This window comes from Peromyscus californicus, unplaced genomic scaffold, assembly GCF_007827085.1.
Source record: "Peromyscus californicus insignis strain IS unplaced genomic scaffold, ASM782708v3 Scaffold_4__1_contigs__length_199733344, whole genome shotgun sequence".
NCBI lineage: Eukaryota > Metazoa > Chordata > Mammalia > Rodentia > Cricetidae > Peromyscus > Peromyscus californicus.
Genome location: NW_026294562.1, coordinates 134,673,248 through 134,698,239, shown reverse-complemented (window position 1 = coordinate 134,698,239; position 24,992 = coordinate 134,673,248). Strand labels below are relative to the sequence as shown.

Genomic DNA, 24,992 nt, shown 5'->3' with positions numbered 1-24,992 from the left:
CACAGAGCCACAGTGACAAATATAGCATAGAACTGGCACAAAAAGACATGGAGATCAATGGGATACAGTACAGGACCTGGAAGTAAGTCTACAGCTACAGACGCCTAGCTGCTGACAAAGTACATAGGCTTGGAAGAGTCTTATATCCTAGTCAATAAATGGTGTTGCAAAACTGGATATATATATATATATATATATATATCCACAAAGAATTGAAATTAGAACCCTAACTATAATACTGCACAAAAACCAATTCAAAGCAAATTGAAGACCTTAATTAAAAAACCAGAATACTGAAATTGCTATGGGAAAAGACTTTAAGATGGAGGTATAAGCAAGAAATTTCTCAACAGAACCCCAGTATCACAGCAAATAGCCCACAGAACTGGCAAACGGATTACTTGAAATTAAAAGCCTTACAAAGCAAAAGAACCCATCAGCAGGCTGGGTAAATGGCTCACTGGATACAGGGCTTTCTGTACAAGCAGGATAGCCAAAGCATTCATGTAAGAAAGCCAGGTTAGTTAGGACTGGAGAGAGCTCAGCGGGTAAGAGCATTTGCTACTTTTACAGAGGATATGAGTTCAGTTCCTAACCACGACAATCACCTACACCTATAGCTCTTCTGGCATCCAAGGACGCGCACGCGCACACACACACACACACACACACACACACACTCTCTTAAAAGAAATTTAAGAAAGCCAGGTATGAGGTTACATGCCTGCAACCCCAGCAGTGGTGGTGGTGTGAAGACAATGAGACCCAGAGGTGCTTGCTAGTTACACCTATCTAGCTGGAACTGTAAGCACCAGGTTTAGTGAGATCCTGTCTCCACAGATAAGATGGAGAGATTCAAGAAGATATCACAACATCAAACTCTGTCAACATGCCAGCACGGTTGAGAACACTAGTATACACACATGCATACATCATACACATTTTAATTCCACAGAATTTCTTGAATAAAAAGAAGTATGTTTCCTTAAAATCATTGAAAACTGGCATACTATTTGGGGGTTTACAAAGCAATTTCAGGTACATTATATACATTCAAATGATAACCTGATTTGAACTCTACGTTGTTTTTTAAATTATTTAAATTATTTGTGGAGGACGGGTGTGCCTGGAAATCAGAGGACCGCTTGTGGGAGTTGGCCCTTGGCTTCCATCATGTGGAATGTGGGACTGAACTCAGTCCACCAGATTGGGAGCAAGCTGTTGACCAGTTTACCAGTACTGGATTCTACAATTTAAGATTATGATTAGGGGGCTGCAGAGAGAGCTCGGTGGCTAAGAGCCCTGGGCTGCTCTTTCAGAGGGCCCAGGTTCAATTCCCAGCACACACATGGCAGCTCACAACTGTCTGTAACTACAGTTGTAGGGGATCCAATGCCCTCCTTTGGCTTGAGGATAACAGGTATATATGTGGTGCATAGACATACATGCGGATAAAACATCCACAGACAGAAAATAATAAAAATAAAAAATAATCAAATACTATGATTAGGGAGACATTAAAAATTTGTAAGGACAAAGCTGTAATAAAAGTAGAGGCCTTAATATAATTATCTACTTACAAATATTACTTAAAAGTTTAAAAAACTACCATTATAAAAATGAATTATCTGTATGAGAAACTTGAAAATTAACATTTATCAATGTAACATAATCAACTCTGCAGAATCCTAGCTACTCTATTCCTAAGCCTGGCACTCAAATAACAACAGCACAGACAAGCAAGGTAAGGGCAGCATCTAGGAACTGCCCACTGCCATTGGGACGGCGCTCCAGGGTGACGACTAGGCTGTTTTCTGCCCTTTCTTTCACTCAATTCTTGTGTTCTCGAAAACTTTTACCACGTGACACACCAGTTTTATTTGTGTCTCACTTTACTTCGCTGTGGGGACTGTTATTTTAGTTAATTTTGTGAGGCTATTTCCTGCATTCTGCTTTCTTTGTCTTGAAGGGAATTTATTCAATCTGGGCTCAATCTGCTTTCCACACTCTGCAGGGCTATTTCCTGCATCCTCATAAGCTCCAGAAAGCTCTGTGGTTGAAAGGGAAGAAAAACACCTCTTCTCTAGGTCACCCCCTCTCCCCCTTGCAGAGCAAAACTCACTTGTAAGCTAATCCAGATTTTGTTATCTGGAGGATAAAAAATATTCTGCAAATAACATATTCAAAATTAGAACTTTATACTATAGAGCAATAAGGTTAATGAGGTTTCTCTTAATATATAATGTAAGAATGTGTGTTCTGAGTCTCCAGTATTTGAAAGACTATTTCACGGACTTGCACTAAAGTCTAAAAAAAAAAAAACAACCAACAACAACAACTAATATTTCAATATTATCATCAGATGGTGCAAATATGTAATTTAGAGTCATACATCATCACAAAGCACGATTGTGGCTTTCCTATGCGAAATCCATGATGCATTTTATACGAGGCCATAGGAGCCCATGAGAATCAAGTTACAGGAGTGAAAGGGGGTTAAAAGCACAGTATCTTGGTGTTCCATCAGGCACTGCAGCAGGTAGTGACTACAGGATGATGTAAGTGTCTGGCAACATGCCAGGCTGAAGCTAACCTCAAGTGCAAGCTTGTTATTTCCTAGACTGTATCCACGCATGCCTCTTAGCTTCTGTTTAAGTTCTATGGAGACACTGTTCAGAATGATTTGTGAAGCAGTTACATAACTCCTCTTGCCGTAAGTTACAAATTAGGAATGAAAATGTCTTTTCTAATTGAATAAACTTAAGTTAGTGTGATTATTGTTAAAACATGTTTTCAGTTTGCCTGGCAATTTATTACTCTTAACAAAAACACTCTTGAGTAAATCATATACCCACTTCTCCAGAAATTTAACAGGCCTAATCTCAATTATGTTACTATAGGTAGAAGGTATGCTGTTCCATTATATCAGTTCAGCTCATATTTCAGAATATAAATCTTTTCAGTTGAAGCAATGCCTTCAAGTGGATGGCAAGTTTGCCCATGGCCTGAGAACTAGTACCCATCTAGCACTGAACAGTAGATGATTATGTCATTCATGTTTTACTATGAAGCCACTTTTGAAGTTCAATTGCCAAGCAAACTTCAGAGGATTCTTAAAAACTCAAGCAAGATTCAAGCCGGAAGTGGTGGTGCACACTTTTAATTCCAGCACCTGGGAGCCAGAGGCAGGCCTGAGTCTGAGGCCAGTATAATCTACATAGTGAGCTCACAGTGACAAACGACAAAAGTGACATGCTAGCAGATTACTCAATATGCAAAAATACTAGTAAAAGATTAAAAAATATCATTTATGTAAAGATTTAAAATTTCTTAAACTACAAAAAAAGACCATGACTTTGAAATAACCGATGACACATTTACTTAGTCTTATGACAATTCCCACTGAATGGACAATATGTATCCTATTAGAAATATTTAATAAAAACATTGTCTGTGCCCTCCTTTCCAAATACTATTCCTCTTTTCAATCCGTCCACAGTGGCCAGCACTAAAAATGCAACTTTCTCCTCTGCCAGAGACTCATAACTTCTCACGCAATATGACTGAAGCACACAAGGCTTTAATGTAAATTACAAATTTCTGCTTCATTTCCCATCATTTTTAGTCCAAACTCAATTGCCAAGGACTACTTTTTCCAGATAAGTGCTGTCATCTCAAGTCAATGTTTTAAACACATGGACCCAATGTCACCCTCCACCATTCCCATACCAGGCTCCTAACACTATCCATCGAACGAAATTCAGTTCATTCACCTTTGAAAGGGGAATCTTTTTCCCATCCATCTTTTTAGCTGCCACTGCTCTAGCACCATGCAATCCCCAACCCACTTTCATTCAACACTTAACAATTCCAGAAGTTTCTTGAGCTTTCTATTTCTAGTCCAATATGTATTTCTCTTTCTCAACATGTTTTTAAAAAATGAAACTGCAAGCTGGGGAGATGGCGATCATTAAAGCTGCTGTGGTAAAAGTATGGGGAGCTGAGTGTAGACTCCGATCACTCACACAGGAAAGTCTGACATGGTGGCCACTCCCTGTAGTCTAGCATGGGAAAGGCTAGCAAACTCTGGACAGACAACAGATGTGGATCCCCAGTTTGCTAGCCAGCCAGTGTAGCTAAGCAATAAACTCTGGGTTCAGTGACAGACCCTGTCTCAAACAGACACCGTGGAGGAGGGACAGAGGAAGAAACTGGATGTCCAACACTTTCCGGCCTCTGTACTGTGTGCATACCACCTACCTACATGACATGTGCACAGTTTTGTGCACACATACATATGCTGTTCCCAACCTCACACACCAACTTTTTTAAGTGAAGGTACTAGAGATATCAATTTTTTTTTTCATTCTTGACTTTACAACACAGGCCAAAGTTTAAAAAAGAATATCTGAGCTACAGTATCAGCTGAGTAACACATTTCTATTCTTGGTAGTGAAATAATATATGTAGTAAATCATAAACAAACAGACTGTCACATGACAGAGCTATATAAATTACAGTATGTACAACTGCCAGTTTAAGTTTAAAATAATGACAGATTAGAAAAAAAAATCAAATCACAGGAAAAAAGACCAGAAAACCAATTTACTACAATAAAAATTTTATGACTTTAGGAATACCATCACTATCATGTCACATAAAGTTCAAAAAGTAAAAGAAAGGGAAGATACATTATTTTATCACCTTAACTATTAGAATCAGTTTGGGGTCCTTATGCTTTTTTTCTATATTTCTATTTTCTGCACAGGTTTAAATCACAACTAAAAAAAATAACTCACTTGAAATTTACCTAATGTTCACACTGCTGACTATGCTGATTTCAGCCTATTATTCATTACAACTAAGCTATCATAAACACTTTACTTCCTTTTTAAAGATTCAATTATCTTTATGTGAATGAGTGTTTTGTCTTCATGCATGTCTGTGTACCATATGAGTACCTGTAACCCTCAGAAACCAGAAGAAGGCATCAGATCCTCTAGAACTAGAGTTACTGGAGTTTGGGTTACCTCCATGTGGGTGCTGGGAACTGAATCTAGGTCCGTGCAAAAGCAACCAATGCTCTTCACTGTTGAGCCACTTCCGGCCCCTAGCCTACATCTTTAGACAAAGCCTCAGAAATGGGATAGGGGTTACAGGCACAGACATTTTATAACCACTGAAACCTTTCAAACCTTTTCGTCAAGACTAATTTACAAGGTATCAAAAGCATATGAAGACATTTGGGAGTTCCAATAAAAGGGAGTAGCAGATGGGAATTAGCAAATGAAAGTCGTATGTATTTTTGGCTCTTTAATTTGAATTTCAGTTTTACTACAACTTGCTGTGTGGATCAGGCTGGTCTAGAATCCAGGATTCTCTTATCCCATACGACCTCTGGGGTACTGCAGTTACAGGTATGCCCCACACTCACACTAAGACATTAGCTTTGACTAAAATGCTGTTGGGTACACACTTTGTATGTGTAATGTTAGTGGTTAAATTTAAGGCTTCATACATGTTAAACAAACATTACTATATTTGTTTATTCCTATATTCCCAGGCTATTATGCAAAACAGGTCCCAAACAATAGATCAATATCACTGAATTACAAAAAATTTTGTATGATGCAAACAGTGTAGCTACTAAGAGGGACTGTTTACTTCTGTTCACTTTGTATAGGTTCCAGCCTTCTGGAGTCTCAGCCCAATGTGATACAAGTATACAAGGCTCTCTCAAATCTTGGTGGACTTTAAACATACTGCCTTCCTGGTGTCAGAGGGGAAGCATAAGTGTACATGAAAAGAGTACACTGGATTCAGACAATACAACTGAGTTGTAATTAAATAAACCATACACATTTGAAAATATACATGCATGAGTGTAGCAGCCCTAATGTATGACTGATAGCAAGACCTTCATATATTTTCTACATTTGATATGTCTCTGTCTCTCTCTCTCTCTCTCTCTCTCTCTCTCTCTCTCTCTCTCTCTCTCTCTCTGTAAAAATAGCTTTATTCTCCTTCAGAACATAAACCATCACTCATGGCAGCCTGGTCTGAGGCTCATTCAAAATGGGGACAAGATTAAGAAGTCCCACCCCAGTGCTTGCCTAGCTGAGATAACATTACATCCTTAACACTGTGTATAAATATCTCCTTATATTAAAAAAAAAAAAATTCAGGTCCCACTTCACTCTGCCCTCAGCTGGGAAACATCTATCTTCAATTTTGACAGATCAGGGAAAGAGTGTGTGGGTCCACAGGTACATTTGATCTCTTAAGACTCCATAGCAGGTTTTAATCAGTTTAAGTCCACTAAAATATCATATACTGTACTGCAGATATAACATCAAAATCATAATCTATCTTCACCACATGTCAGGACTGGAAAGGTAGTCCTATCTTTAAATACACTTTAAAATATATTTCAGAATTATTTATGTGTATGTGTGTTTTGCCCACATGTATGTATGTGACTACACGCATGCCTGGTACCCAGCATAAAAAGAAGGCAGTGGAGCCTGTGGAACTGGAGTTATGGCTGTAAGCCTCCACATGGATGTTAGGATTTGAACCAAGAAAGCAACAAGTGCTCTTAACTGTTGAGTCATCTCTCCAGCCCCAATATGACATATCTTTAAACCACCAAGACTCCAGAAGGCTGGAGCCTAAGTAAAGTGAACCAGAAATAAACAGTCTCTCTTAGTAGCCAACTATTTGCACCAAACTGTGTTTTGTTTTGTTTTTTAACTAGGTGTAGCTAATCTACTGTATAAGACCTGCTGTTCATATAGCATATTGGGAATAGAGCTACTTAACAGTGTTTGTTCAGCACCTGTGAGACTTGGATGTAATCACCACCACATTGGGAACAGCCCATAGTGAAAGCCTATCTGACTGTAACTTACGACAAACCGTGAATGCTTTACATATGACCACCAAAGCAGATCCTCAAGGGATCACTCGGGTCTCTAACTTGAGTAGTATGCACACATTTCTTAGTACTCCAATTTCTCAACACATTTAATACTTTTTTAAAAAAATAAAGTACTTTCCAATAGTTTAACTTCAGTGGTGACAGAAGTTACAGAAAGCATGTCTCTAAGAAATGGTCTTTGAAAGCAGCCGTCAAACTGACTTCTAAATGTGTTTGTGCCCACAGATGAATGCTGCTTTCAATCTTAGCCAGAGAAGCTGTTTCTGTAGCGGGCATCAGTCAATGCAGACTCATAACTGATCAAAGTGCTGAGAATAAGTGACCACCGAGTACTCAACCCTCCTCTATATCACCCTCCCTACCAAGGCTCAGGGAACACCATGCACGAAGGGGTGGGAAGAACGTAAGGACCAGCTGATGGGGGGGAGTGCTGAGAAACGCTGTCTGCTGTCTTCTAGACAGGACACGGCCATCACACTCACCAACTCCAAGCCATGGCTACCTGCACAAGATCAAGCCTTTCAACATCTACCATGGAATAAGGAGGGACTCCACCTCTAGTCGAGGAGGTATTGGCAGTTAACAACTACTAGGAAGAGGGGGAGTCCTTTTCTTTGGAGCTGTAGTTGCTGGTATGGTGTCTATAATCTGGTGGATGGTCTCACACCCACTGGTACGCAGATAGCACTAACTGAACTCATGGATTCTTTAGAAAAGAAAAAAAGAAGAGGATAGTAAAGGTAGAAGGAGGGTGTGTGGGCATAGAGAAGTGTCAGGAAATAAGGGGAATGTGGGCAAGGATATGATCAAGATACACTCTGTGTGTGTGATACATATATCAGAGTGTATATGTGGATATGTATGATGCTGTAAAAAATAAATTTAAAATATTCTTTTTAAAAAAGATCTTGATGTAAATGTTGCAACTTAAAATAGAGCAACTTAGTCTTTAGGAAACAACAACGGCTGGTATAGAAGAAGCACTTAACACATAGTGAATGAATGAAGGAACGAATGAAGGAACGAACGAACGAATGAACCTAAGTCAATGTGTAAAGGATGAAGCAGGGCTATTGTAGACAACTATTAAGTTGAATAGTAAACTATCCCTCAGAAGGTAGAAAGTCTTATTTCAGGACAATACTTAGTTGTAGCTCAGCTCAAATAGACACCTACAAAGTTAAACAATAGGAATCCACTCACCCACTGGACTATTTCCAGCTCCATTTGGCACCGTGAGGTCTGTAGTGCTCAACATCCCACCTAACAATGTTACAGAGAAAAGAGAGATTGAATAAAAATTGGATTTACTTTACAGTCAAATGCAGTCATCCCACTATAACCCACATTCTATTCCTAAAAATCAAATCAATATAAAACTAGCCCAGTCTAAAGTTTACCACCAATGTATAATTTGATATAAGTTACACTATATACATATATATGTAATATATAACGTGCCGTGGGGGGGTCTATGTGTAGTATACACATACATGAACTTATCTACAGAGCTCTTGAGAGACCTGCCACCTGTGCATCTCTATCAACTAGTAAATACTGACGAGAATGAGACCGTTCATAGAGAGCACCCAGCACTGTGGGGAAGGTGATACTAACTACAGACTAAGGTGGCAAACGTACTGCCAGCTGCTACGGAATTACTGAACTAACTCAGCAGGAAGAGTGCACAGAACAGACTCACTCCTCTACTTCTAGCCTGAGGGTCACATTCAACTTTCAATCTTCACTTGCAACACTGAAGTTAAATTCTCTGTCTGTCACCAGTGTGGCTCTCCCATGATAAAGAAAAGTTAGAGATGGCACAGTCTCTATACTATTCTACTTTGCCCAACAATGTTTTTCCCACAGAGGGTATCTAGTCAGAACTTACTCAGGGTCAGAGAATCTGGGCTTACTTTACCCAGCAGGGCTGCATAAGGAGATGATTTGACCACGGGCGTGGTTACCCGGTATTTGAAGGGGTCTACACTTGGCTGTGTGATACGCTTTGATCTGGCAAGGGGAAGGTCTTTTGCCCTACCCCTTGGCATTGTTATAAAAAGCCCTTTTGAATAAACAGAAAAGGCTGTTGGGTATTGATCCAGACCCTCCCAAAACTATCCTGTGTTTCTGTCTTTCTTCTCATCAACTAGGGTTCTCTTTCTATCTAATATTTTCTTATCCTTCTCTCATGTGGGAGCTGGCCTCCCACAAGCAGCAGTGACTCTTGCTCATCCCAACAATGATGTAGGCTTTTTGTTTGCTTGTTTTTGTTTTCTGAGACAGGGTCTCTCTACATAGCCCTGGCTATCCTGGAACTCACTATGTAGACACAGCTGTTCTCGAACTCACAGAGATCTGGCTGCCTCTGCCTCCCAAATACTGGGGTTAAAGGCATGGGCCACCACACCTGGACTGACAAAAAGCTAAGACTAAAGAGAATAAACTTTCTTTGTCAGCAATTCATTCCTCATCCTCTTTTTAAGAGCACCAACAGAACACTTCACGACATACTTGCACTGCCAGTACTCGGTGGTCTCTGCGGAGCGCCAGGGGACACATTCCTGTGCAGTGCGGCTGGGGGTGGAGACAGCATGCTTGAGTCCGCTAATGTTGAGCTGGCTGCCAAAGACGGCGACACAAGAGAACTCCCTGGGTTAGTGTATGACAAAGCATTGGGGCTGCTCACGGGAACTGTGACAGACATCGAGAAGTTCTGAGGTGGCAAACCAGGCTGTAAGGAAGAACAAGAAGAGAAAACTATTGGTCTCATTCCATCAACATTAAATAACTTTACCTAGTTAACTCTCATTAATCAAAGAAGAGGACGAGGATAATTTCTTCATTTGCAGTGTTAAGCTGATTCTTCTAGAATTATACTTGAATATGAATATATCTGACATGAACTTTATTTTCATTTGATATTGATACATATATGTTAATATAACTATACAGTATGTTTCAAATATTCAAAAGAGGAAATTAAAAGTTAAAACCTGAAATTAAAATATTGTTGAATTTAGACATTACAAAATTGATCAGTTATCAAGTAAGCATTAATTAGAACCCCAGTGCAAACCAATTTAACATTACATTTCTTTTTTTCTTTCTTTCTTCCTTTTTTTCTTTTTTTTTTTCAAGACAGGGTTTCTCTGTGTAGTTTTGGTGTCTGTCCTGGATCTCGCTCTGTAGTCCAGGCTGGCCTTGAGCTCACAGAGATCTGACTGCCTCTGCCTCTGAGTGCTGGGATTAAAGGCGTGCACTACCACACCCGGCTCTTAACATTGCATTTCTATTGGGGTAAACCCAAATATAAGCAAAGGGTAAAGTATATACACATTATTAACTTAATACATCAACTTTGGGATATTATGAATAAGTCCAGTATGATTTGATTAATGGACATTTTTTTAAACTAGAAAAGTCAAGTAATTATATACAGAACACAGTGTAATTTCTATGTAATGAAATATACAAAAAAAAAAAAAACCCACCCATACATTAAGATTAACTACTGCCAAGTTAGACTAGAGACTGTTGGTATCTTTAAAATTGTATAAAGATTAACTTATAAAGATTATAAAAGCTATCTTCTAGTCAAAATACTTCATATGCTTTCTCTGAAAGTGCATTTCCTAGTTTTCTCTGGTATTTCCTCCATAGACCAATTTCAATACATTTGTTGACCATGATAAACAGCAAGCTTCTTCATAATTTAAAGTTGTACGTGGGGAGTCAAAAAGCAAACAATGAAGCAATTTTAGTTTATTCTTGCAGCTTAAAGTTTGAGTGTGGGAAAAACATCCCTATGAGGTCAGAGAAATTTTATTTGATACTGTTTTGTTTTAAAAAAAAACGGTATTAGCTCAAAAAATTGTTTAAAGCTATTTTCATGTGACTCTTCCTACAAAACTACTTTGAAGAAATGACATATGATGTGCATCGTTTTTTAGGGCATAGTTCAAGAAATTCAACTATGATAATGAAAAGGAAAAAGAAAAAAAGAAAAAGAAAACCCCAGCACTGGAGCTAACTGGTTTCACAGCAGCTACACCTACACACAGAGGTAGAGAGCAGAGCTACAGCAGTGGTCCTAGCTGCTCTCGCTGCAGAGTCCAGTAAGAAGATTTTCCAATATTTTCAGTCCAGGCACATGAGTGCAGTAAGCTCAAAATGGACTGTTTCGTAAGATTAGGTAACTGTGCACAGAAAAATTACAGTGACTATTTGTTATGTGATTAGTTAAGGGTAAGAGTTTCCTTAACATAAATCTAGCTCTCTTCTGTAACACTGAGTATGAGAGAAGAGCAGTCATGCACTCAGTGTTCCAGCTGTTCAGTGCTTTGGGATATGGTACAAAGAGCTCAACAGTCAGCTCAGTCCTTCTGAACTGAAGATAACTGCATAAAGCAAGTAAAATGACTGAGAGGAACGAACTCTTACAACAAACTCAGCTAACTTAGATTTAGCACTCTTAAGGTCAACTCAATATGTATATTAAGTAATGGGAAAGACGGGAATGCCTTATATGTGTACTTTATACTAAAAATCAAGGAATTTTAAAACTAGAAACAATTTTAAAAATCATATGAGCCAACTCATTTACTTCACAGATCAAACAATTATAATTCAGGATATATGGATAGCTTATGTAAAGATATAAAGGGCAATTAGTGGCAGAACATGAATTAAGACATTTTCTCTTCATTTCTACACTTAAGACACTCAACATTTAGTACTGTAAGATTTTGGCATTTCAAAGCTCTGTCAAACCAAAGAGAGTTCATAAACACCTTTTTTCCTCTAAGACTTGCCATCAATCTTCTGTTAAAAATGAGGTAGGATGTGTGGTCAGTTTCTTCATGCACATGATAAAAGCACAAACCATACTTTAGTACTCACTGCGATTTTATGATTCCGCATCATATTATCAAATTCCTCATTAATTTTTTTATATTTTTCTTCTGTATGTGGAGTTAGCACATAGGAAGTATCGGGGTCTGGGCTGTCGCACCCTCTGTGTTCCTTCTTGTTCAGAGCCTAAATATGAAGTTAACAAAAAGGATCAACAAATAAAAAGTAAAGGTAAAGTGAAAGTACTTACAGGGCCTCGTTTGAAAATAAAATCACTATCTTCATTTAGTTTGCTGAATCTGTCCTCCGAGAGTGGACTGTGCTCAAAGTAATCGTCAGCATCAGGGCTCTCACAACCATTAAGGCCTTTCTTTCTTAATGTCTGAAATACAATTGGAAAATTCACACAAAAAGAATACTAACTTTCCATGAGTTCTTTGTAAAATGTGTTACGAGAGCACAGGTCGAATAAACGGCATTATTATTATTATTATTTTTTTTTTTGGTTTTTCGAGACAGGGTTTCTCTGTGTAGCTTTGCGCCTTTCCTGGTACTCGCTTTGGAGACCAGGCTGGCCTCGAACTCACAGAAATCCGCCTGCCTCTGCCTCCCGAGTGCTGGGATTAAAGGCGTGCGCCACCACCGCCCGGCATAAACGGCATTATTTAAGAGCCACTGAATGATTATCAAATGACTACAAATATACTACATTCTCCAAGTAACACAAGCCTAAGACAGGAGCAAACTGAGCTCTCCCACTGCACATTAAGAAACAAGGAGTATTTGCTTGTTTGGACTCTTGCTTTTCAAAGTGTTTAGAGGATACTAAAATCACTTCATGTTCAGAGACACAGCTAGACTATGGTTAGTACAGTTAGTAAGAATCTAACAAGAATCTATCAAAATGATATGCTGAAAAATTACAGGATCTTTATGCTCAGGTCATGTCTGCCATTTGATCTACTGGCATTCCTTTCTATCAGGATTTATCCTATTCATTAGGAATTAGCCCAGAATCCAAATAATTTACTGCTAATTTGTTCTCTTCTATACTATCAATTTCCCACATATTCTTAAAACATAAAAACTTCAAACCAATGTTTATTTATCAACAATGAGTCTTTCCTATGTCTGATGAATGTCAACATTCTCAGTGACTTTACATATATCAAACTCTGTAGTGAAAAGTTACTCAGAATACATCCCCTCTCTCCTTTGCTAGCTTTGTCTCTATAGTCCCTTCAGGTTGCTTTAATCTAGAGTTGATTTATTAGATAACTTTCTTGAGTGTCTATGAAGTATTCCCCTGGACCACACTGATTTTTTTTCTTACTTTGAAGTAAAAATATAATAGATGGTTAGTTTTCTCATTTCTAAGAAAAGGCTATCATAAAATAAGATCTAATTTTTAAAAGAATAAAAGCCCTAAGGGCTTAAAGATAATAGACTACCAATTTACCTTCAGCATGCTTAATTCCATTTTTAAACTTCTGATGCATCTCACTGAGTTTAAGGCAGAGCTGCTGACAACCTCAGGCAGTTTTGACCATGCTGAGTTCCCGCACAACCAAAAGCAGCACTAGAGATCAACGTCCCGAGTATACCCGCCACTTTTGGAGCAGAAACAAGCCTGGTCAAAGAGCTAGGCCAGAAATGTCACCAGTAAGAGATTAACTCTGATGTCATACCAATGATCTTGGTACCCTGCAAAACTTGATTTGCAATGACTATGGATATTTGTTTTATTCCTATTTTTCCTGGAAGTATAATGTATCCACAGAACATTATAATTTGAGAGCTTATCCTTACATTTCTTCAAATGATTCTGAAATTTCACCTTACTCAGTATGGCTTATCTTTACATGCTAAAGATTATACACTAGGCACACTAGCCTTTCCAAATGCTTCTCATATGTTAGGAATTCTATATACAACTCTTGAAACTCATTAAAATGCAATCATTAAACATAAGCATGTTACAAACACCACATTTATTCCCCCAGTGGCCTTAAGCTCCATAGACTCACAGTCTAACTATATTACATGTACATTTATGTGTACTTGGCCAAAAGAGGTCCTGTTGCCCAATTATCCTCACCATCCATGACAGCAAGTTCTACTTGACAAATTTCTAAAGCTGTCATCAGTAGTGAAAATATTAACATAAGAAATGGAACGTACTGAACCCTTAAAATCTACACAGCTCTAGGAAAAGAACAAGTACAGTGGGCATCTATACAAAAATCTCATCATGAAATTGATCATTTAACTTTAAATCTCTCAGTACTTTCCCACAGTTTTCACGTATCTTAAAGAGTACGTAATTCTGGGCTGGGGAAATGGCTCAGTTGCTGAAGTGCTTACTACACAAGCTGACGACTTACTCATCTCTTGAAAATGTTGAGTGTAGTGGTTCATGCCTCTAATGTTAGCCTTGAGGCAGCAGAGACAGGAGGATGCCTAGGGCTTATAGGCTCAGTAAGAGAGACTGTCTCAAAAAAATAAGACAGAGAAGCAACCAAGAAAGACACTAACCTGTGGTCTTCAAAGGTGTACACACACACACACACACACACACACACCCCAATTCGGCCTTGCTCTTCTTTGTAGATTGAACTGTTTATCAATCACTGAGTTTTCTACAAATAGCAACTACAAAGTATGTCTCTCATAGCATTTTTAAATATACAGTACAAAACAACACAACTCTGCTTTAGAATTACTTGTAGTTTTTAATTCTATGAAAGAAGGTTTAAGCCTATTGGTACTTATGAGGAAGTAGAGTGCTGTAGCATCTCAGCTCTGCAAGCCTTCATTTCAGATGGGTTTCTGCCACAAGAAAGGAACTCAAGAGGCAGCGTCAGCTTTGCAGATAATAAGCTAACACAGCTCTGACAGACAGCCAACTCTGCTCCTTATCACCAAGCATGAAGAGTGCTTCTGAGGACCCAACTACCATAAAAAGACTTTTTCTCTCTTTATCATTACCAAAGGCAGAGCAGTAAAGGTTCTCCCTTGTCTTTGGTACTAACAAGTGGAATGCTGCAATCTACTAACAAGGCCAGGCAAGGCACGAAGAGGCCGGCCAGCTTCAGTGTTCTCACCAGCTTCCACAGCACTTGCTCTCCACAGTGCTAGTGGAGAGCAGAACTGGGGCTGGAATCTACTTTTCCCATTGGTCAGTCTACTTTCCACTATGCTGTATTCCTTCAGCTGTTCAACAACCGCAATACTCAACCAATCAAAGTGACAGCAGATAGAGGCTTGTGATCTGCTACCATTTAACTGCTGAGAGGACACTGACTGTGTGTGTGCAGCTGCAGGCATGTCATCACATTCTTCCTCAGTCCTTCCAGGATCCTAGTCACACATCTACCTCAGTGAGCAGGTGGTGGTCAGGCTTTGTCTTCTTTGAATTTTAAGGCCTTAGTTTTAGGATCGTAGGTTTCACTGCAGGAATTGTAAAAACAGTAGTAATACTTCTTTCCTACCCTGTCCCTCTTAATATTTTCTCTTTAACTCTTCATACTAAATTACAGAAAATACCTTCATTCAGTCCAGAACTTCTCTCTGTAGCTATGAGAAATCCACTACCACCATGTATACTGAGTTATTTTGGTTTTTGCATTCTTGATGTCTAAAAGCATTTAATGCTTTTCAATTTTTCTGTCTTTTTTTTTATAATTTCCTATTTCTTGAAGATATTCTCAAATTTGCCTTTTATTCCCTAAAAGAAAGTATGTGTAATCTGAAATAGTTGGGAGGCAGTCTGCATCTCTCTACCTGTTTACCAACTGCGCCTTACATTCTTGTCTCATACTTCAGGCCAGCCTTGAATTTTTGATCTTCCTGTCTCCATCTCTCAAGTAATGGGATTATAGGTAGGTCTACAGGCTGGTATCACCACGGTAAGATTTGTCTTGTATTTCTGCATGCTTGGTCATCTTTCTATGATGCTCAATAATTCTGAAAGGTTATTAGATTCTGAAACACAGGAGAAGGTGTCACTCTTCAAATAGGAAATACATTTGCTTCTCTGATCAGGAGCTTTCTTAGACTTTTTATATTATAAAATTTTAGCCTGAAATCCTATCTAATGCTGACACTTGGTTTATAAACTCTCACATAAATTCTCTTCGTCCTTTCTTTTCATCAAAGAACTCTTTGTAAGGACTCTGTCCTTATTACATCATCAGCCTGCGAAGGCGCCCCAGCCTAAAAAGTGGTCTTGCCCTCCCACGCACTCTCTCGGTATTCTCTCTGTACTTCCCCTCCGCGTGGTCTCTCTGTCTCTCTGTCTCTGTTTCTCTCCTTCCTCCTAATAAAGCTCTAAAAAGGTAACCATGGCTCATGATTCTTCCGCCCCCACAGCATCCAGCGCTCTCTTCCGCCGCGGCCAGCCACGAGCATCAGCACCGCACTACACTCCTTCACTCTTAGTATAATTCATTGGGAATGAATAGGAAAAAGCAGGAGATAATTCCGAAGGCCCCAGTTTTATGTGAAGGGTAATGCATTAGACTCATCAACTTAAAAATAAATGGTAGTGTTCGCCTTGCATCTGCATCTATGAGAACCTGGCATTCTGCTTTTCAACAGTTGTATAGAGATGGGTACATGACTCAGGGTAGCCAGAACCTTAACCTCTTTACCTCTATGTTCTTAGCATCCCTGAGATTTTGGCTTGGCATAGTCTTTCAGATCTCTTTTGACACCATAAAAAATTTTTATTGATAGTTCGGGTAGTGTTTTTGTCTTCAATGGGAGAATTAGTCCAGATAACCTGTCCCTGAAAATACTGAATTTTTTAGAAAAATGAAGTATTTTCTCATGAAAACCAAATGCAGTTCTTTGTTGATGTTTTTACTATGTTTTTTTCAGTTAGATATAAACCAGAATTTTGTAGCTTTTAAAAATTAAATGCAGAACTTACCATATAACTCAGGAAATTCCACTCCTAGTCAGACATCAAGAGAAATGAAAACATATGCCCATACAAAAAAAGTTCGTACAAACTTCAAAGCAGCAGATGAACTATTAGTCTCCCATAGGGAAAGTCCTGATACATGCTACAATTTAGCTTTGAAAACATCAATGTAAATGAAAGAAGTCACAAAAGATGATATATTGTATGACATGATTTAAATGAAATGCCCAAACAGGCAAGTTAGTTGGCATAGAAAACAGATTAGTGAATTAGTCTTAAGTATGCTTAAATATTTTGATAAATAATTAAAATATGCACTCAATTTTATTAACAGTGAAGGAGGTCTGGACAATGGTTTAGAGATACCAGGTAGTATGGGAGTACTTCATGTAAGTTATTAAAAGCTTTAGAAACATTTAATATGATCGTGAATAATTATCACACTGGAATTTATACCTACTGAATACTGTAACTAAAGATATGGAGATGACCAGTCAACAGGACCATATATGAAGACAGCGTTCTTTGATTTTGAAAGAAAACTAAGGAAAACAATTTCCCTATTCGATGTTACTCTAGAATAGTAGCCTTTTACTCAGATGAATATATTTTAAAGCTATACATTTCTCTTAAAATGCTGGTTATCTGCTGCCAGGTTAATATTCTACAACAATAGCGTGACTATCAATATTTTAAATACCTCTTAGGGGTGTCCAGAGTGTTCCAGACAAGTGTCACTGCCTTATGAGCTCTGACCCACTGCATTCTCTAGTCCCACACTCTAGCATTTGTGTGTCACATATGTGGGGATATCCATTCTAAGAACTCCAATATGTTCTACTGAGATATATGTCTACTACTATATAACTACCATGTTGTCTGGATTCCTGTTAAACCACCTCCCAATGGTGGGACATCTGGCTAGAAAATACTCATCACCACATTTCAGCCTCTCTCCACTACCATGACTAGTATACTTGGAAGTGGAATGTGAGGGAAGCATGTGTTCAAAATCAGGACAACTAAATAATTTTAGAAAACTTGCAGAGAAGTATTTGTCCTGACTTATCTTGACACTTAACACTGGTGCACAATTAGTCACTGACCAATGTGAGATTACCTATCTGGAACTGAGCAAGATTAAAAATTTATTCTCTCAGGTGTACTAGCATATTTCTGGAATACAACAACTACTTGTGGTTACCACATTGGCCAGCCCAGATAATGTTTCCATCAGGTCTGTTAGACAGTCCTGCCTATGACAATCGTATGTGCACATGAGGCCTGAAACTGCCTTTGCCAACATGAAGAGGCAAGCAGGAGGACAAAGCTGATGCATGAGCAGGGCAGAGCCCTAGCCTGCTTCAACAAAGCCTAAAGTCTAGCATACTGCTGAAGTTTCTGTTGTACGATATAAAAATATTCCCACTTTTTAAAGAGCAACTTTAGTTGTGTCTTCTCCTGTTTTTAACTAGAGGTAGCCTAACTAATATGGTATTGTTTTAAAAATGTTTTTCAAAATACATTACTTCAGTTGACAGTTAAAGCCCATGAGATTTATAACTTTAATACTTTTCTCCCTTATCTTATTAAACACTGAGCTTAGTAACTGTTAAAACTCAATAAATGACTGGAATATCAAAATATGTTAGTCAGAATGCTAAATACAAAAATTTACTTTAAATTAGTAGCAAATGAAAGATCAAATACAGTTTAAAAGCTTAAACTGAAACATCTTCACTAAGTGCCTACTCATGGAAAGCATTATTTTCTACTATCTTACATTGGTTAAGATACGTTTAAATATGTCAACTATACACATGCAGAAAATACTGATATAACTTTTAATTATTATACAATAATTCTCCATGAATACTAATGGCATTAAAAATGTAAAGTGATTTCTAAATTCCTGTACAAATACTAGCTATTGTTCCTCTGTTCCTTTTGCAAGAATGTACACATTTTAAAAGTTTTCATGGTAGATTCTGGAAATAACAATTTAAACCTAAAAAAATGTAAAAAGAAAAATTCTATAAAAACAAAGCACTGCAAGAAAATATTTTCCACTGAATTACAAAAGGTAATAAAAGGTAATTCTAACATGCAAAATTCACCTGTTATAGTCAAGAAGGCTTACACACAATGCATTTACTTATGTACTAAGTTTTACAAACTGCTACCCTTTGAAAATAATACCAAAAGTTTACTGTCAGATGTTTTATTGTATAATAATTAAATGAAAACTACAAGAAACATCTTTTTGGCTGAATAAACAACTTCCTCATCCATCTCTTAACCACTGAGTGAGATTCTTCACAGAATGCCCTTAGGATACATGTTAAAATAATTGAGTTAGCCAAACAAAAAAAAAAACCCTAAAAATTATAAGTTATGCATTTATATTTTAATGTATCCAAATCTTATTCTATCATTTGTAATTTGTATAGGTATAGAGCTAGTGTATAAAATAAAGACAGAACTAATCTACACAAGAAAAGACACATTCCTTCCTACATAGTCAAGGCACTAAATAACCTTTCAGAACTGAGCCACAATATAATTTAAAATATGAAAACCGTATCACTTTTATGTATTTGAAGGGCGAGGTTTCAAAAACTGTATGTCTGTACAGCCAATTATGTAAAAGAACTGAAATACCATCTAAACTACACTTAAACTACATTTTATAGGCACACAGACATGTCTACCTGTGCCCGTGAGCTGCATAGTCAAGGACAGTTGTGAATGTAGCCCAACACAAAATCTTAAGCTTACTTTAAAAAATGAGTTTTTTTCTGCAATTTAGGGGAGGTGAGTTGTCTAATGTCAAATGATTCTCAAGAGTGAATTTTGTAGATGTCATTTCTGCAACATCAAAAGATTAGACACACCTATCAGGAAGCTCAAATGATCTTCTAGTTCTAGAAGCAGTATAATATATGCTGATAAATAATATTTGGTGGGAAACATCAGTATGGAGTCCTTGAAACTTCAATGAGGAGTACACAACAAAAATAATTCAGTTTTAAGATAATAAAATAGCCAACAATATCTTGTTAGGATAATGACAGCAAAGTGGCCATTTAACATTATAGTCACAATATATGTGACATGCAGTATGATAAATACCAGTGTAATAAATTGAAAATACAGAAATAATACTACATTCACTATTTTTTACCCCTTTCTGTCTTTTTCTGCACTCCCCTTTTAAAGTAACCCTGCAATTTGGACACGCTTGTCCCCAGAGCAGCCCACGCTGCGCAGCCCAGGCAGCTACTCTACTGCACTGCTTCAGTGGCTAGCCAGACCTCTCAGATAAGGACAGCCTTACACCAGTCAGGAGGATCTGGTTTGCTTCTCGGGTCTGAGTTATCTCCCTGTTAACACCAGACTTCAGCTATACTTAGCTCCTATCAACTTAAAATAAAGTGCCAACTACATTTCCCTAACTTCCATCTAAACTGCCTTCTTGACCTAGAGCATGCCTTTTCTCTCTCTCTTTTTTTTAAACCCCATTTCCTTCTCCAAGCATATTCTGTAAAGTATCAGTAATGGGATCACCCTCACAGCAAATGTTCTCTGACCATTCTTCCAGTGCGCTTTATCTCCTCTTCTAACCTTGAAAAAGATTCCACTAACACATTGTAGACCTTCCAGAGAAGAAGTAAAGCACATTTTTACATGATTAAAACTTAAAATGTTCATTCTGACACACGTGAACATAAAAAGAACACATAGATATTAATCAGCAATCACAAAAACATGTCTTATGGAAATGTGAGTTCTATTACAAAGTGATGCTTCACACTTTTCCTCCCATGAACTCTCATTTATGTATCAACATTAGTCTCTCATGGAGTGAATATAACCTCAAGAAAAAACATATTTAGAGATGTACAGTTCCTTATAAAAAGCACACAACTAAGAGCCAATAACTGGCCGGGCAGTGCTGGTGCACGCCTTTAATCTCAGCACTTAGGAGGCAGAGTCAGGTGGATCTCTGTGAGTTTGGGGCCAGCCTGGTCTACAAAGTGAGTTCCAGGACACCCAGGGCTACATAGAGAAACCCTGTCTCAAAAAAACTGAATAAATAAATTGCCAATAACTGTATCATAAACAATAATTTGAACAGATATCAAATAAGAACAGTGAAGTTGGAATTGCAAGAACTATGGTGAGCGCTGCTGTGAGGTGGTGGTGCAGCGACATGGGAAGGAGGAGGAGGCGGCTGCACGGAGTGTGCCTCACCCTGTGAGTCATCATCCTGCTGCTTCAGGCTCTGGAAGGAATAAAAGAGAAGGCAGGGGCTGAGGTGGAGGGAAGCTTTGTCTTGTCTGCAGATGCCTCATTATTTCCCCTTTCCCTGCACTCCAACTGCAGCCCTGTGAAACATTAGGCAAGTCACTGAAATACTCTTCTGTCTGCCCCATTTCTCATCCACACTGTGAAGAGGTGGAGGTGGGTGAGGGGCTAGTGGCTCCCAAAGCCTCTTTGGGAACAGTGTTATTAGACTTGCAGAAAATCCAAATGGAATCATGTCCTCCACTGCTATATGGTCCACACCAGATGATCTGTGGAGACAGAGCCATTGAACAATTTTCTTTTTTGCTCACTTAAGGCCTTTGAAAGATGTGGTCACAACCCCAAATGGAGTAAATGAATGTGGAATTTGTAAAACAATAAAAAATAAAAATAAATGGCAAAATAAAAAGTTTATGAACATGCAAGGACTCAAAATTAATTTAATACAAACATGTAAGCTGCATACAGTGATGTACACCTGTAACTCCAGCACTTGGAAGGTGCAGATAGGAGGATCAGAAGTCAAGAGTAGCCTCTGCTACAAAGAGAATTCAAAGCTAGCCTGGACTATATAAAACTGCCTCAAACACTCAAAACCAAACCAAAACATAAACTGCTTCTGAGCAAATATGGGGATAGTAGTTGAGATCTCCAGCATTCACATTAAGAGGTGGGCGAGTGCAGGCCGAGTTCTGAACACACCCTCTGCACTGGGCATGCCATCACACCATGGAACACCAGCTAATAATGCCTGAAACATTCCTGTTATTTAAGACTGCTGTCCACTCTGAAGTGCAGTGTTTTGATTACACATGCAAAGTTTTCTGAACTTACAGAAACATAATAATTCATGGAAAAACAGTATTTTTTTCTACTGCTACTAGTTACATTTATCAAATCAGTGTGTTTTTGGATTATCCTATGTTAAGAATGGTGAAGAATTGCTGCTGGAGCTGCTAACTTACACATGCACGCACACAGGCGTGCAAATTGTATCATGAAGTTTGACAAGATCAGGACACAATTTCTAATTTCTAAAAGAGCCCTTATCATAGTTCTGCTGTTTGGTATTTCATATTTATTTGAAGTAGAATTTTTGGCACAGTTGATTATAAAATCAAAATATCAATCAATTGCAAAATTCTCTAGATCCTGCAGTATTATAAATTCAAATTTAATTCTTTATATAATGGCAACTTACACCAATATTTGGTATACTATTTTAAACTTTGCTCGAAAAGATTTCTTAAAATTATGACTCAAGCTTGCTCACTGCCTGAAATTAATTCAGGGTATATTTTGAGGGATAAAATGTTTGAAAAAGCTTGATAATAACTGTCAAAAAAGTGTGTTCACTTCAAGCTGTTAGCTTACAATTCCACTTAGAACAAGTAAACCAAGACTTTTTAGACCTCATCTTCAATGTTCTTTTAAGTCTGGTAGGGGCACATAATACTACATTTCTGAAAAAGTTCTCTGGTGATTTATACTGACAGTCAGGTTACTACATTTGAGAAGTACTGGTTTTAAATAATGTATTCCTGGCACAATCACTTTTATTACCATCTTTTAAAAAGATTTCTCTTATTATTTATTCATGTGTCAAAGTCCCTAGAACCAGAGTTACAGACAGTTGTGAGGAGCCATGTTGGTGCTGGAAATCAAACCCAGGTCTTCTGGAAAAGCAGCTTTAACTGCTGAGCCATCTCTCCAGCCCTTTTTTATTTTCTAATTGATAGATGCACTGTATAGTGATTCTCTATTTTTTATTTAATGTATTGGTTTCAGTTTGCTGTGTAATTTGAATGTAGGAACATTTTCATGGCTGGGGAGATACAGCTCTGGGAAAATGACTTGCTGTAGCATTCACAGTGACAGGTGGGCGGGTACAATCCCAGCCTATAATCTCTGTGCTGGGGAGGGAGAGACAGGGGATCTACACAGCAAGCTGTCAGCCAGACAAAATGGACTGAGTGGGAAACTTTGAGTGAGAAACCTTGGTTGAGTGCAAAACCTTGCCTTGGTAAATAAAAAAGAACAATCAAGGAAGACCCCCAATGTCAACTTCTGGTATTCTCATATGCAACCATAAACATGAACACACATCTATACGCCTACACACATGCAAGCACAAATACACATTTTAGAATCCAAACTATCATCCTCTTATTCCCTTTATCACCAGTGCCTCAGTGTCCTCAGCTGTCTATCAGAGACAACAATATGGACTCTAAGATAGCACAATGGAACAGTGAGTCTCTCAGTCCAGGGGATCAAGTGATGGCTCACCGGGTAAAGAGTCTGTCATGCAAGCATCAAGAACTGAGTCTGCATTCCCATCACCATGCAAATAACTCCAGAGAAGGGGTGGCGGGAATACGGGAGATAGGCAGATTCCAGCCACTCTGGCCCATCACTGAGTTCCACCTTCAGTGAAGAGACCTTGTCTCAAAAAACAGGTTGACAATAATAGAGGTAGACATCCATATCAGCCTCTGGCTCCATACACATGCATACATGTACATATAACCATGCACATATGCATACACCACACATACAAAATAAATGTATCAGACTAATTTTAATAAATGTTGTCTATTATTCTTACTGCAATTATCTTAATTGTCTGTTAACCACTAAAGAAAGCAATCATGGTTACTAATGCTATACTAATGTTATTGATGATATGCATAAAACGAATCTATGGTGAAATGTTTCAGAGCTTCACTGGAGTCAGTAAACCAGGAAGCAAAGGATCCAGCTCTAATCTTCAGTTATACTACTCACTCACTACATAACTATGGACAAGTCATTCTACCTGAGTCCCAATTTCTCCCTAAAAATCTGTGCACTGGGTGTGATGGGTAAATGAGATGCAAGTGGATCTCGGTCTCTTCCTCTCTCCCTCTCTCCCTCCCTCCCTCCTTCCCTTCCTTCCTCCAACTGCCATGATACTCCAGGTGAGGGGGGTGACAACAACAACCACCACCCTCTATTTGGGAATGGTGTGTAAGACGTAAACAAGAAAGAGAAATAGCCATGCCCCTCTAGTTAGTTTGATTCTTAATGAGCAGAATGATCTCTATGACCATATGTGCTATGTACCGAACGTTCTCATATGACCCTATATCAGTATTTAAAAAATATTACCAACAAGATATTTAATACAAGGATTTCTGCAAAAGGTAGGAGAAAATGGATTTAAAAAAAAACAACAGAAGTTACTTAAGTAGCAGCTGCTATAATCCTCACTTCATCCCTGTAAGTACAATTATTCTGAGGCACAACTCTAAAGCTTACACTGTTTCTAGACCTGCATTTATGCAATTTATCCAAACATGTATGTGTATGAATACTGATGACTATGTGTGTTGGTCATTTTAACTTCCAGATATTTATATATTCTAAGACAAGTTAATCTGCTTACAGTTATTCAGATTTTCATAGTAGTTGGTGCTCACCCTGTACAATATTAATTTTGCAGTATGCTCAGAAAGCATATCTGCTCTCACCCCACGAACTTAATACATATAATTTTATGTAGCAATATGCAGGTGTAGCTAACAGCACCATGTGTCCATCCTTCTTTCCAAAGTAATCTCAAAAGGACTCGTGTGTTAAGGATGCAACAGAACAGAATGCATCTATAGTAGATAACTTATGAATGTTTACACCTATTTATTTTCCCACATGAGATAGCCAAGGAATCTGAAACCTCATTATCAATATTGTTAGAAGTTTATAGAATTTTTTTTATTTGTTTGTTTGTTTGTTTTTCAAGACAGGGTTTCTCTGTGCAGCTTTGGGCCTTTCCTGGAACTCACTCTGTAGCCCAGGCTGGCCTCAGACTCACAGGGATCCGCCTGGCTCTGCCTCCCAAGTGCTGGGATTAAAGGCGTGCGCCACCACCGCCCGGTTATAAGATGTAACTCTGTGGTTTTAAAAACCACAGTATTCTTGTGG

General features: G+C 38.3%; 1 protein-coding gene across 7 annotated transcripts in view; it reads right to left on the bottom strand.

Moving 5' to 3' along the window:
- The window catches only part of Mef2a (myocyte enhancer factor 2A), a 135,585-nt gene that overhangs the window by 25,926 nt on the left and 84,667 nt on the right, over positions 1-24,992 (bottom strand). For 4 of the 7 annotated variants that reach the window (XM_052713347.1, XM_052713346.1, XM_052713345.1 and 1 more), the window contains 3 exons: positions 11,843-11,980; positions 9,455-9,674; positions 8,144-8,203 (listed from right to left, as the gene is read on the bottom strand). In XM_052713347.1, the coding sequence (XP_052569307.1) occupies positions 8,144-8,203; positions 9,455-9,674; positions 11,843-11,980 (418 nt within the window). Of the gene's footprint in view, positions 1-8,143; positions 8,204-9,454; positions 9,675-11,842; positions 11,981-12,044; positions 12,177-24,992 lie in introns of all 7 variants that reach the window. The other 3 variants (XM_052713348.1, XM_052713352.1, XM_052713353.1) reach the window with 2 other exon arrangements.